A 12,193-nucleotide genomic window follows, 5' to 3' on the forward strand; every position below is an offset into this window, starting at 1 on the left:
TGGCCGGCAATCAAAGTGTAAGCATCTGGAATGGAAGGGCAGGTCCCAGCTGACCTCTGGGCCCTGGGCAGCACCTGGGCCCCCGGGGCCCCCTCCGCCTGAGTCATCGGACCCCTGCCTGGCTCCCTCCGTGCCTGGGAGCCAGGCGGTGGCCCCGCTGCCCGCCACCATCACTGGTCGCTGTCTGCGGTGTGATCGATGGGGCGATTGGGCCCCCAGTAGGCTCCCTCGGCACCTGGGCACCGAGCAGTGCCCCCCCCCCCCCCCCCCCCCCGCTGCTCATTGCTGTCTGCCGGGTGATTGGCTGGGCAATTGGGCCCTGCTTGCACCCACCTTGTCCTGGCACCGCCCCTTCACCTGATCCACCATCCCACTGTGGTCCTGCTCTCTTCAGGGCCCATCGTGGCCGGCAGCGCCTCCACTGCCACTCGCTGCCAGTGCCGTGTCGAGGATGCCTGCCATGTTTTGCGCCGACCCCTGTTGGTCAGCACATGTCATAGCAAGTGACCGAACTCCCAGTAGAGGGGACAATTTGCAAATTAGGCTTTTAGTATATAGGACCAGAGGCCCGGTGCACGAAATTTGTACGGGGGGGGGGGGGGGGAGTCCCTCAGCCCAGCCTGCGCCCTCTCGCAGTCCACGACCCCTCGGGGGATGTCCGCCTGCCGGCCTAGGCCCAATCCCCCTTAGGCCCTGGGGATCGGGCTTAAGCTGGCAGTCAGACATCTCTCTTGCAGTCCTGGGCTCTCGCAATCCAGGACCCCTCACTCCTTACCACCCGCCTGCTGCGGAGGCGGGAGAGGCTACTGCCACTGCTGCTGCGCTCGCCAGCCGTGAGCCTGGCTTCTGGTTGAGCAGCGCTCCCACTGTGGGAGTACACTGACCACCAGGGGGCAGCTCCTGCATTGAGCGTCTGTCCCCTGGTGGTCAGTGTGAGTCATAGTGACCAGTAGTTCTGGCGTTGGGTCGATTTGCATATTAGGGTTTATTATAGAGGACAAGTAAACCGCTGTTTCATTTCTTTCAATATAAGTTTCTCTCCATGTCCTTTGTCTTTACCATAGCCTATTGAGGACCGGACCCTACACCAGCCCCCCAACACCACCCCCTTTCTGACTGCATCTCCTCCATTCCCCCCTCACATACTCTGTCTGCCCCAGCCACACAGGCCTCCTCGTGTTTCTCCAGTATGCTGGGCACACTCCTACCACAGGGCCTTTGCATTTGCTTGAGCTATGATTATAATCACAGCATGTTATAAATCATGATGCTACCCACACTTCAGTTAACATGTGCTCTAGATACGCTAACCATACCACTGGCAAGATTCTGTACTGAACTGTACACTTAATGTTTTGAATGTCACTAATTTTAATAAAAACTACCTCATTTTTTCAGTCTTCTACTGTTCTGCATGATGTCACATGAAAGGATTTTTATTTTACAAAATCCAGTAACAGCAGATTTGAGAGTAATGTCTTTTTGTATCTAGCAGGCATCTCAAACAACACAGCCAACATAAAACTCATTCTTCCCCACAGGGCCCTCCAAACCTTTTTAATCCGCATGAACAACAGCCATGCAGCTACCTCTGCAGCGAAGTAAAACAACCAAGCAAGAAAATGTCCCAATAGAACTCGATCACCACCATGCCTCCATTCAGCCTTGAGCCCTAGGTTGTGAAAGAACCATGGCAACAGCACTTCAAGGCACCAACCCACCAAATTTTTACTGAAAAACTATTGCCCATCTGTACACAGGGGAAAAAAAAAAAGCATGCTTATATAACTTCAATATAATAACCTGGTGATATTTTTAGCTCCTATCCTGCTAAAAATCCTAAGTAACTCTTAAGTATCTATATACCGACATGTTCTGTTCAAAGTAGAATGCTGAGAAAAGAAAGATACATTTGACACATTTACATTTAAAATAGCATGGTCCCTCAAGATGGTGAAAACTATCACTTTTAATGAAAACGATTCACCTTGGGATGCTTTTCAATTGTTCGCTTCATTTGAACTGAGCACAAGGTGGGAGGTTAGCCAACCTCGGATTACTAGCGCCTCTAGCCCTTGCCTTGACTTCAGCAAACTCCCGAGTGACTGGCCCAGCGGCCAGGAGCAAAGGCTTTTGAGACGTTCGTTTTCAAACCTTGCTTGACCACTGCCTAGCTGGGGGGCCTTAGCCAAGTTTCCTTAGCTCTTGAGGCTCAGTTCACCATAGAAATGCAGACGGCACCACAAAACCTATGACACAGTGCCCTGGCAGAGTGGCAGGCACCATTCGCGGAGTGCCCACTATTACTAAATCGCATTGTAGGAAGTCAAAGAGCTGCACAACTTTATGGCTGTACTTAATACTGTAGCCTTTAGAAGAGTTATCCAGGCAGACTATTCTTAAGTTCAATAAAACTAATCATAAAAGCTTTTATAGGCACAACTTTGTAGGATCAAGGCTTTGCCTTTACTTTTGTGAATTTTTTGGCAGTCCAAAGGCTAGAAATAGTTTTATTATTTTATTTTGTTTTTTAAAAATATATTTTATTGATTTTTTACAGAGAGGAAGGGAGAGAGATAGAGAGTTAGAAACATTGATGAGAGAGAAACATCGATCACTGCCTCCTGCACACTCCCTACTGGGGATGTGCCCACAACCAAGGTACATGCCCTTGACCGGAATCGAACCTGGGACCTTTCAGTCCGCAGGCCGACGCTCTATCCACTGAGACAAACCGGTTACGGCAGTTTTATTATTTTAAATGGTAATATTACGTGTGTAATTTTTGTTTAAAAACAACTTCTCCATAGGTCATTTCAGAGAGAGCTTATGAGACCAAAACCAGGAGCTCTTGACACTGTGACCTACAATTTAAGTTCTCCATAGGATGTAACAGACAATAGTGCTATGTTCTCCTGAGGAGATGTAAGATTTAGCTACTCATACCAATGATAAGTGATGTGGGAAAGTAAATAAATGTCTTCCAAGTTTTTAAAAAAATTATCTAGTCTTTGTTTACTGAATTAGGCTATAAATTTAAGCCTATCAGTGACTTAATTATTAGTTAACAAGAATAGCAAACATCTACTGAGCTCTTCCTAGCTGCTCTATCATACAGAGGTACTTGGGCAGCTTACTAAAGGGCTGCTAACATGAAGTGTGCCAGGTTGCCTCACCCTTTGATGTAGCCAATATGAATATTATGGACCTTCATGAAAGCATCTGCTATACATCAAGTTTGGGACCAAAATAACCACTTATCACCAGGACCAACTCATTTTACAGATGAGAAATGGAGGCCCGAAGAGTTTAAGTCCACAGGTCACACAGGTACTAACTAGAGAGGACTAGCAGCTGATCTCCCTACTCCAATTTGTTGTTTTATCAAGTACATGACAGCCGATGGTTCAAAATGAGGGAGACCCGTGCTAATACCTCTAAATGTTTCAACGTGGTTGGGAAGACAGTGAAATAAGTTGACTGTTGGCTTAATGGGCGTTAAATATTAAGCACCAAATAAAGTGACTCATAGACCATAGCTACGTGTGGTGAAGGGCTCCTGGGCCGGAGATGCGAGGAGCCAGCTAGTCCCACAGCGTGGGTCCACGGGAGGTAAGGAGTCCCACTGCTAACATAACCAAACACTGCCACCAGCCTGCCCTTCTGAGGAACAGGACACAGGCCAGAGCCATACAGCGTCCCTTATTCAGTTAGCATTCCTTTGGAAGAGGAAAAAGTATCCTTAGCACCATTACCCATATACAAGGCACAAAAAGACTTACCAACTGCAAGTGTTTGCTCTTTTTTTAAAAAGAATGATGCTGCCCTAACCGGTTTGGCTCAGTGGATAGAGCGTCGGCCTGCGGACTGAAGGGTCCCAGGTTCAATTCCGGTCAAGGGCACGTACCTTGGTTGCGGGCACATCCCCAGTAGGGGGTGTGCAGGAGGCAGCTGATCGATGTTTCTCTCTCATTGATATTTCTAACTCTCTATCCCTCTCCCTTACTCTCTGTAAAAAATCAATAAAATATATTTTAAAAGAATGATGCTGACTAATGATCAAGACAGTTTTCATGCTTTTAGGCTCTGAATCAGGCAATTTTTATTAAAATCCTTATTTCTATCAGAGTTCTTTATGCAGAGCCTAAATGCTTCCAGGTCCAGATCTTAGGGACAAGTCAACAAATAATCATTAAAATACAGCCCATTTTGTTTCTTGGGAAAACATCCTTAAAATGTCATCCACTGACCAAAAAAAAAAGGCAAGTAACTACAGATAATAGCATGCAAGACCATTTTGATAAGGAGAAATTCCAAAATGTAACTGTTTAAAAGTAGACAGTCATGGAACTCTATGTAATGGGCAAACTGAAGACTTCTAAAAAGACTTGGATGTGTCAGATGAGAACACAGTCAGATGTTTTTGAATTGACCACTTGGCCAATTCGAAGTCACCAGACACTGCACGCTAACGGCCAATTTTCAGATAAACTAAAACACACTCTACGCTGCGTTGCCTCCTGTGGTGGTCACTGAACACACATGGCCGCTGAGCACCTGGGATGTGCTGGTCTGAACGGAGATGTGCTCTATAGTGTGAAACTTCCCTAATCCATACTGAACTCACTAGATTTCAATGATTTAGTACAAAAAAAAGGGTATAATATCGCATTAATGTTTCATATTGATTATGTGCTGAGATGACAATATTTCTGATATAAATGAGTTAATAAAAGCCATTATTTTAAAAATACCACCCTTTTGCCAAAACCGGTTTGGCTCAGTGGATAGAGCGTCTGCCTGCGGACTCAAGGGTCCCGGGTTCGATTCCGGTCAAGGGCATGTACCTGGGTTGCGGGCACATCCCCAGTGGGAGATGTGCAGGAGGCAGCTGGTCGATGTTTCTCTCTCATCGATGTTTCTAACTCTCTATCTCTCTCCCTTCCTCTCTGTAAAAAATCAATAAAATATATTAAAAAAAAAAATACCACCCTTTTGCTCAGCCAGTGTGGCTCAATGGTTGAGCATCAACCTATGAACCAGGAGGTCACCGTTCAATTCCAGGTCGGGGCACATGCACGGGTTGCGGGCTCGATTCCCAGTGTGGGCAGTGCAGGAGACAGCCAATCAATGATTCTCTCTCATCATTGATATTTCTATCTCTCCCTCTCCCTTCCTCTCTGACATCAATAAAAATATTAAAAAATAAAATAAAATACCACCCTTTTAAGTGTATTTACTAGAAAATTTAAAATTGCATCTGTGGGGCTCACATTACATTCCTATTGGAAGTGCTGCTCTCTACAAACTATGCAAAATACGACCCAATCTTGCTTCGATGATACATCGTGATGATGAACACCAAATATACAATAAAGGAAGAAAATCTTATTCATATCTTGGGTATGTAGTTTGCGATACTATCACATGTCATTACATTTACAATCAACCCCAACTGTGTTAAGAGAGGAAAGACTCAATCCTACAAGTAGTATTTTTAGGGATCAAGAAGGAAATACAAAGTTAAAGGCCACACAGAGGGACTAAAGAGAAATACCATCTGTCTCTAGAAGGCATTTTAAAACAACAGCAGGGTGATACAGTTAATAGTCCTCCCTGTTTTTTAAAAGCAGTATTTGCTTATTTTGAGTATCATGAAGAGATTTCCCAAATGCCAGCTAAGCAAACTTCTTTACAAAGGAAAGCTGGTAGGGCAGACTAGAAACGGGCCATGCAGAGGAGAAATGTCTGAATGTATCGTGTGAAAAATATAAACTAAGCTTTTTTTAAAAAAACAGGGTATTTAGAATTAAACATTGCGCAATGATAAAATCAGTCAAAATTTTGTAGGTAACCTCCCATATATGTAGTATAACACATCAGCCCTCCCTTACAGGTTTCACTGAAACTGCTTTCACAATTCCACAACACCACAATGTTCCAACCCCAGCCGGCGAGAATGAGGGGGAACGGTTCCAAGCACCTTATCTTGCAGGGGGTAAAATTAGAAACCCACACTCAGAGCCCAGGCACCATGGTAAGCATCTGCGTGGCATCGACAGGCACTCTGGACCCATCAAGCTGACTGACTGCAGGGGGGCCCCGGACCCTGGTGTGTTTCCGTCCCCACTAAACTCCTGGCGGGGAGGCCTGAACTCGTTCAAGGTCACAAAGCTGACAAGTAGCAGAGCCAGCGCTGGACTCTGAGTCTTCGGATGCTCATCCAACTCTCCTTCCCTTAAAGACAGGCCATTCATTGAAAACCAAACGCTCGGAAACACAACACGCCCAGATGCCAAGGACGGATCTCAGGCTCCGCCAGGTCAGCCCTGCGGACGCTGCAGCAGGACGGGCTGCAGGAGATGCCCGAGGAGGAAGTGCCGGGAGGATCGGGGTCTGACCGAACGCCCTTGGGCGCAGCCGCGGAGAGCACGCGGCTCCAGGCAGAGGCCGCAGAGGAGAGCGGCCCTGCTCCTTCGCTATCAGTGTGTCTGGGACTTTCACCAAACAGACGGGCCCTGGGAAAGCCAACCCACCCTCTGGGCACCGCCGTCCGCATTCTCTTCCTGTGTCATGACCTTTGCTTCCCAAGAAGCTGGACTAGAGGATTAGAATTGAGCATCCACGGCTGCTCAGAGGGCGGGAAGGGAAGACGGGGGGCGGGGTGCAGTGGCCAGTGTCTCCCGCCCGGCAGGACGCGTCCTGGAGCGCAGGACACAGATGGCGCCACCCGGGACGGGCCTGCTCCACCTCCGCAGCGCGGTGACAACGGGGGGGTGGGGGGGGCACGACGGGAGGCACAGCCCCAGGCAGGGCTCCTGAGCGGCTCTGCGATCCCGCCCCCCGCCCCCCAGGTGAGCTCCTGCCACAGCAGCTTCCAGAACCACAGCAGCTTCCAGAACCAGGATCCAAACCCGCCCCCCCCCCCAGGTGAGCTCCTGCCACAGCAGCTTCCAGAACCACAGCAGCTTCCAGAACCGGGATCCAAACCCGCCCCCCCCGTGAGCTCCTGCCCACAGCAGCTTCCAGAACCACAGCAGCTTCCAGAACCAGGATCCAAACCCGCCCCCCCCCCAGGTGAGCTCCTGCCACAGCAGCTTCCAGAACCACAGCAGCTTCCAGAACCAGGATCCAAACCCGCCCCCCCCCCCAGGTGAGCTCCTGCCCACAGCAGCTTCCAGAACCACAGCAGCTTCCAGAACCAGGATCCAAACCCGCCCCCCCCCCCCCCCCCAGGTGAGCTCCTGCCCACAGCAGCTTCCGGTACCAGGCGGGACCGCAGACCAGGTCTCCAGCTCGGGAGCCCAGCACGTTGCAGGCGGGGGCAGAGGCGCCGCAGCCCCGCACCTGGGCGAGCGCCACGCGACCCCGGCCTCGCGTTCACACCCGCCAGGCCGGGCGGGAAATGACGGGCTCCGACTCGACCTCCTGCCTCCCCGCCCGGCGGGAAGGGCCGCGGCCCAGGGGGACCCGCCCCGCTCCCGCCCTCGGACCCCCGCCCGGCCCGCGCTGACAGCCCGGCGCGCCCCCACCTGCCCGCCCGGGGTCGCGGGGCCGGGCGCGCCCGCCAGGCCACTTCCTTCCCCGCCCGCCCGTCCGCCCGGCTTCGCGCGGGGCCCCAGGCGGGGAGCGAGGGAGGAAGGGGGCTTGGCCGGAGGCCCGTGGAGGAAGCCGCCGTCGCCCGCACCCACCGGCATCATCGCGACGCGAGTCCGCGACGCCCTCCGCCGCCTGACAGGACGCTCGGCGCCGCGCCCGCCGCTCCGACCGCTCCCAGGCCGCGCGCCGCCGCCGCGCTCTCGGGCCCTCGGTGGCGGGTGCGGCGGGTGCGGCGCCTGGCCGGCCTGTCGCGGCCGCGGGCGCGCTGCGTCGCTGTCCCGGGACCCGCCGCCGCCACCACCGCCGCCGCCGCCGCCGCCGCCTCCGCCGGAGCGCCTCGCCGCCCGCCGCAGGCTCTCGCCTCAGCCCGCAGGCCACGCCCCCCGCGCGTCGCCCCCACAGGGCCAGCCGCCCGCTCCGATTGGCCCGGCAGGGACGGGGGCGGAGCCTGGGCGGGGCCCCGCCCTCCAACTCCCTCCGGCGGCGCCAGGTGCGTGCGCGTCCGCGCTCCCGCGGTGGGGGGCGGTGCGCGCTGCGGACGCCGGGCCGCTGACCCCCCGCGTGGCGGCCTGTGGGCTCCGGGCCGCGCGGGACCGACACCCCGGACTGTCCGAGGCCTCCGGCGTGGGAAAGCCGAGGCGCACAGAGGGAAGGGCCCGGCCGGGACCCCGCGGCGAGTCACACCCAGGCCAGGACTCCAACCGCGGCTCCGGGAGGCGGCGGGGGCGGGGCGCGCCGGCGTCTGACCGCGGCCTGACCCCCGCTCCCCGCGCCCCGGGGGGCTCCTGGCGAGGGGCCTCGTCCGAGGGGCACGGGTGCGCCTGGAACCCCCATGTGACCCGGCTCCTCATGGCACCGGGGGAACCCACGAACGTGCCTGCGCTGCGGCCCGTGGACCACTTATCGTCCCCACCCCGTCTTCTTGCGGCTTCCGGTGCCCAGCTCCCTTGGCCAGGGGGCCCCCAGGACGCGTCTCTGCCCCGCAAGCTTGGCGTTTCATACAGGGGCACCCTGCCCCGGCTCGGACGCCGGTGCCCACCTGTGCAGGCTCCGGAGCGCGAATGTCCCAGGGCAGGTCCAGTCCTCTGGGCTCCAGGCCTCTCCCCACAGCCTCGTCTCCTTGGCACCCTTCCCTCTGGCCCGAGCGACAGAGACCTGGACGGACCACCGTGTGCCCAGGGCCCAGCGCAGGGCATGGAGCAGGCCCGGGGGAGGCTGGCCAGCGGGCAGGATGCCTGCCTGCCCTGCACAGTGCGCCCGCCCCCGCAACCCCATCCACAGGCACCCCTGGCACGCCCACGGCACCCCTGAAATGCCCACGACACCCCTGGCACGCCCACGGCACCCAGAACGGGAAGCCTGTTGATGGCCCCGGCACCAAAGGCCGTAAACTACCGTGGGAAGGGCCCGCTCCCGGGAGGAGGGAGGAGGCGGCGGCCTGGGTCGTCTGAACCCGTCTGCTCCTCCAGGAGGCCGGCTGCTGGGAGGGGCTGCAGAGCCAGGAGGGAGGAGGCCGGGAGAAGCCCCTGTCCTCTCCTGGAGCCGGGGACCTTCGAAGGCCACGGTGTGTGTGGTGTGTGTGTGTGTCTGTGTCTGATGGGGAGGCTTCAGTTATGCAGACATTGCTTCTGCCGCGCCCTCACCGTATGACCTTAGACAAGCACCATCGCCCTGTATGTCAGTTTGCCCGTCTCTCTAATGGGAGGATGCAGACATGACAGTGCCTGCCTCGTGGGATCTGGGGAGCGTCAGACCCGTGTGTGAAAGGCCCTCACACAGCCTGTGGAGCATGGTAGCTGCTCCTCCATCAACAGCAGATGTCTGGTGTGAGGCTGCCATGAGCAAGCAGGCTCCGCACATGTCCCGGGACCTTGAATGTACGCCCTTGGGCGTCAGTGGCTAGAGGCGTCCCTTCTGGGAGCAGGGTTGGACAGAAGAGGAAGCTCTGGGTGACAGATATCCCAGGCAGGAACTCAGAGGCCAGGCTCTTGCGCCAACTCTGCTTCATATATATAATTGATCTCAGGGAGAAAAGGAGAGAGAGAGAGAGAGAGAGAGAGAGAGAAACATCAATAATGAGAGAGAATCATGGATCGGCTGCCTCCTGCACGCCCCACACTGGGGATCAAGCCCACCACCCGGGCATGTGCCCTGACCGGGAATTAAACCGTGACCTCCTGGTTCATAGGTTGATGCTCAACCACTGAGCCACGCCAGCCGGCTCCAGCTCTGCTTCTGACCCCCCCTGTGGCCCTAGGGACTTGCACCCCTTCTCTGGGACTCGTTTACCCGTGTGTGACCAGAGAGGGGTTACATTCCAGGACCCCCCAGGCCTTCCAGCTCTGACGTGCTCATGCTCATGAGTTGTGAAGGGCCCGGTCCCTCGCTGGCCCACTGCAGACAAGTGTCCCCTGGGGTGAGGTGATCAAAATGAGCCACTCTCCTGAGAAGGGGAGCCTTAGCCCCTGGGGTCCCACTCTTGCCTGCAGGACCTATGGGCACAGAGAGCGGCAGGCGCCCCACCCTCACATCAGGGTCCCTCTGTCCTCCAGGCTGGCAGGCAGGCACCCATTTGAGCCCAGGCTGGTCAGTGGCTCCCCGCAGAGGCTCTCCAGCTGGCCCCGCTCCTGCTCCCCACGCAGCTGCAAACACCTGGCACCAGGCCTATCTCCTGGCATCTAGACCAAGGGCGTCGTAATTGGCCTCCCTGCTCTAACCTCCTCCACACCCAAACCATCCCACACGCGGCATAATTAGGTCACCCATGCACATGCCCGCCCTGCAAAGCTTTTTCAAGTCTCCCTATCGCCCAGACTAATGTTCACAGGAGGTCCTTCAGGAGCCTCTGTTGACGGTGGGATAGGAACTGAGGGTGACAGATGTCCGGATTGTTCGGGGTTGCCTGCTCGCAGGTGTAAGGAGCCTGGAATCTGCTTTAAAACAGCTCAGCCAACGAGAGAGAGAGAGGGGGGGGGGGGGGGGGGGCTAGCTGACGCACACGCAGAAAGCCTTGGTAATGGCTGAACATGGGTGTGGGTGTATGAGGTGCATTGTATTTTTCTCTCTAGTAAGTATCTTTGAACTGTTTTTACATTAAAATGAGTAAATGCTCTTCAAAGGAAATTTTAAAAAGCCATTTGGGGAGAAAATCAGCATGGATTCACATTTGCATAAAGGAAATTTTTTTTTTGAGAGTCTGTTGATTAGAGCTTGGAGCACCAGTGAAGCAAGGAAGGGTCTCGGATAGAAGCAGCAGCAGGAGAGAGCCCAGTGGGCTGTTCTGGCTCTAGGAACGTTGTGGGAAGGAAGTGGGCCAAGGCGGGGCTGCTGTCCGCTCACTGAGAGGCAGAGAAGGGGGCCTGGGGAACAGGTTGGGGGTTAGCCTGGGAGGACCTGCCGCTGCCCGTGGCTCCCCTGGTGGCCAGTCTTGTGGGGACCCTTGGAGTTTAGGAGAAAGAAGATTCGCTCGAAACGGAGATTCAGTGGGTGTGCCCCACGGAGGGTGTCCCCTGAGGGAAATCTTGAAGGATCCGTGGAACACCGATAGAGCAGTGACTGGAGGGGAGAGTGGGAACTGGGCAGATGAGGGGCAGAAACCCAAGCGCCACGTTTTGCTCTTACTTTTTAAAAATAAACTTTATTTTTAGAACCATTTTTAAAAATAGTTTCTTGATTTTTAGAGAGAGGGGAAAGGAGAGGGAGAGAGAGAGAAACATTGATGCGAGAGTGAAACATCCATCCGCTGCCTCCTGCACACCCTCTACCGGGGACCGAGCCGGAAACCCAGGCATGTGCCTGACCGGGAATCAAACCAGCAACCTTTCAGTGCATGGGACGATGCCCAGCCAACTGAGCCACACGCTGGCCAGGGCTTTAGAACCATTTTAGATTGACGGGAAAATGGCAAAGGTGATACAGAGTTCCAATGTTATATGACTACCAACCAGCTGGGGCAAAAGACCTAGGTGTGGGGTGCAGAGGGCGTGGGAGGTGAACTTGAACCTGGCAGCACACCTGTCTCCCCCCACCCCTACCCCCGGGGGCCAGCAAGCCTGCTCAGTTAGTAAGTGTGGACTGGTTTCTCCCGGGTCCCCTGCACTGGTGGAGGCCCTGGCACACAACCTCCAGCAAGACAGGCAAGGTCCCTGTTCTCACGAAGCTTATACTCTGGTCTGGAAGCTTATAAAACACAAAGAAATGACTTCCATCAGTGGTGAGTGTATATAAAAGATAAAGCCATCTGATGTGGCAGACGGCTGCTTTGCCAGGAGGGGACGCTGAGCTGGGACCTGACTACCAAGCAGGGGGGGAGGGTCACTGGAGGTGTGCCTTAACCTAACACGGCGGGCGTCGTAAAGAGACACACCGCCTGGGCCAGCCGGCATGGCTCGGGCTGAGCGGCGACCTATGAACCAGGAGGTCACAGTTGGATTCCTGGTCAGGGCACAGGCCCAGGTTGCGGGCTCCATCCCCAGTGAGGGGTGTGCAGGAGGCAGCCGATCCATGATTCTCATCATTGATGTTTCTATTTCTCCCTTCCTCTCTGAAATCAACAAAAAAAATTTCTTTTAAAAGAGACACATGGAGGGGGATC

General features: G+C 54.9%; 1 protein-coding gene and 1 non-coding gene across 4 annotated transcripts in view; one reads left to right on the forward strand and one right to left on the reverse strand.

Moving 5' to 3' along the window:
* PPP1R13B (protein phosphatase 1 regulatory subunit 13B) overlaps positions 1–7,855 on the reverse strand; it is a 77,262-nt gene extending 69,407 nt beyond the window's left edge. For 2 of the 3 annotated variants that reach the window (XM_070411789.1, XM_070411781.1), the window contains exon 1: positions 7,692–7,855. In XM_070411789.1, the coding sequence (XP_070267890.1) occupies positions 7,692–7,700 (9 nt within the window). In that variant the 5' untranslated portion in view covers positions 7,701–7,855. The remainder of the gene's footprint in view (positions 1–7,691) is intronic. The other variant, XM_070411798.1, reaches the window with a different exon arrangement.
* LOC139001376 (small nucleolar RNA SNORA25) lies at positions 2,809–2,931 on the forward strand. Its single transcript, XR_011469972.1, has one exon. It is a non-coding gene; the product is annotated as a small nucleolar RNA SNORA25 (small nucleolar RNA).
* Positions 7,856–12,193: the final 4,338 nt, after the last annotated feature.

The sequence above is a fragment of the Myotis yumanensis genome, unplaced genomic scaffold (assembly GCF_028538775.1).
Source record: "Myotis yumanensis isolate MYYU_CA2020_CCGP unplaced genomic scaffold, mMyoYum1.0.hap1 SCAF_1, whole genome shotgun sequence".
Lineage (NCBI taxonomy): Eukaryota > Metazoa > Chordata > Mammalia > Chiroptera > Vespertilionidae > Myotis > Myotis yumanensis.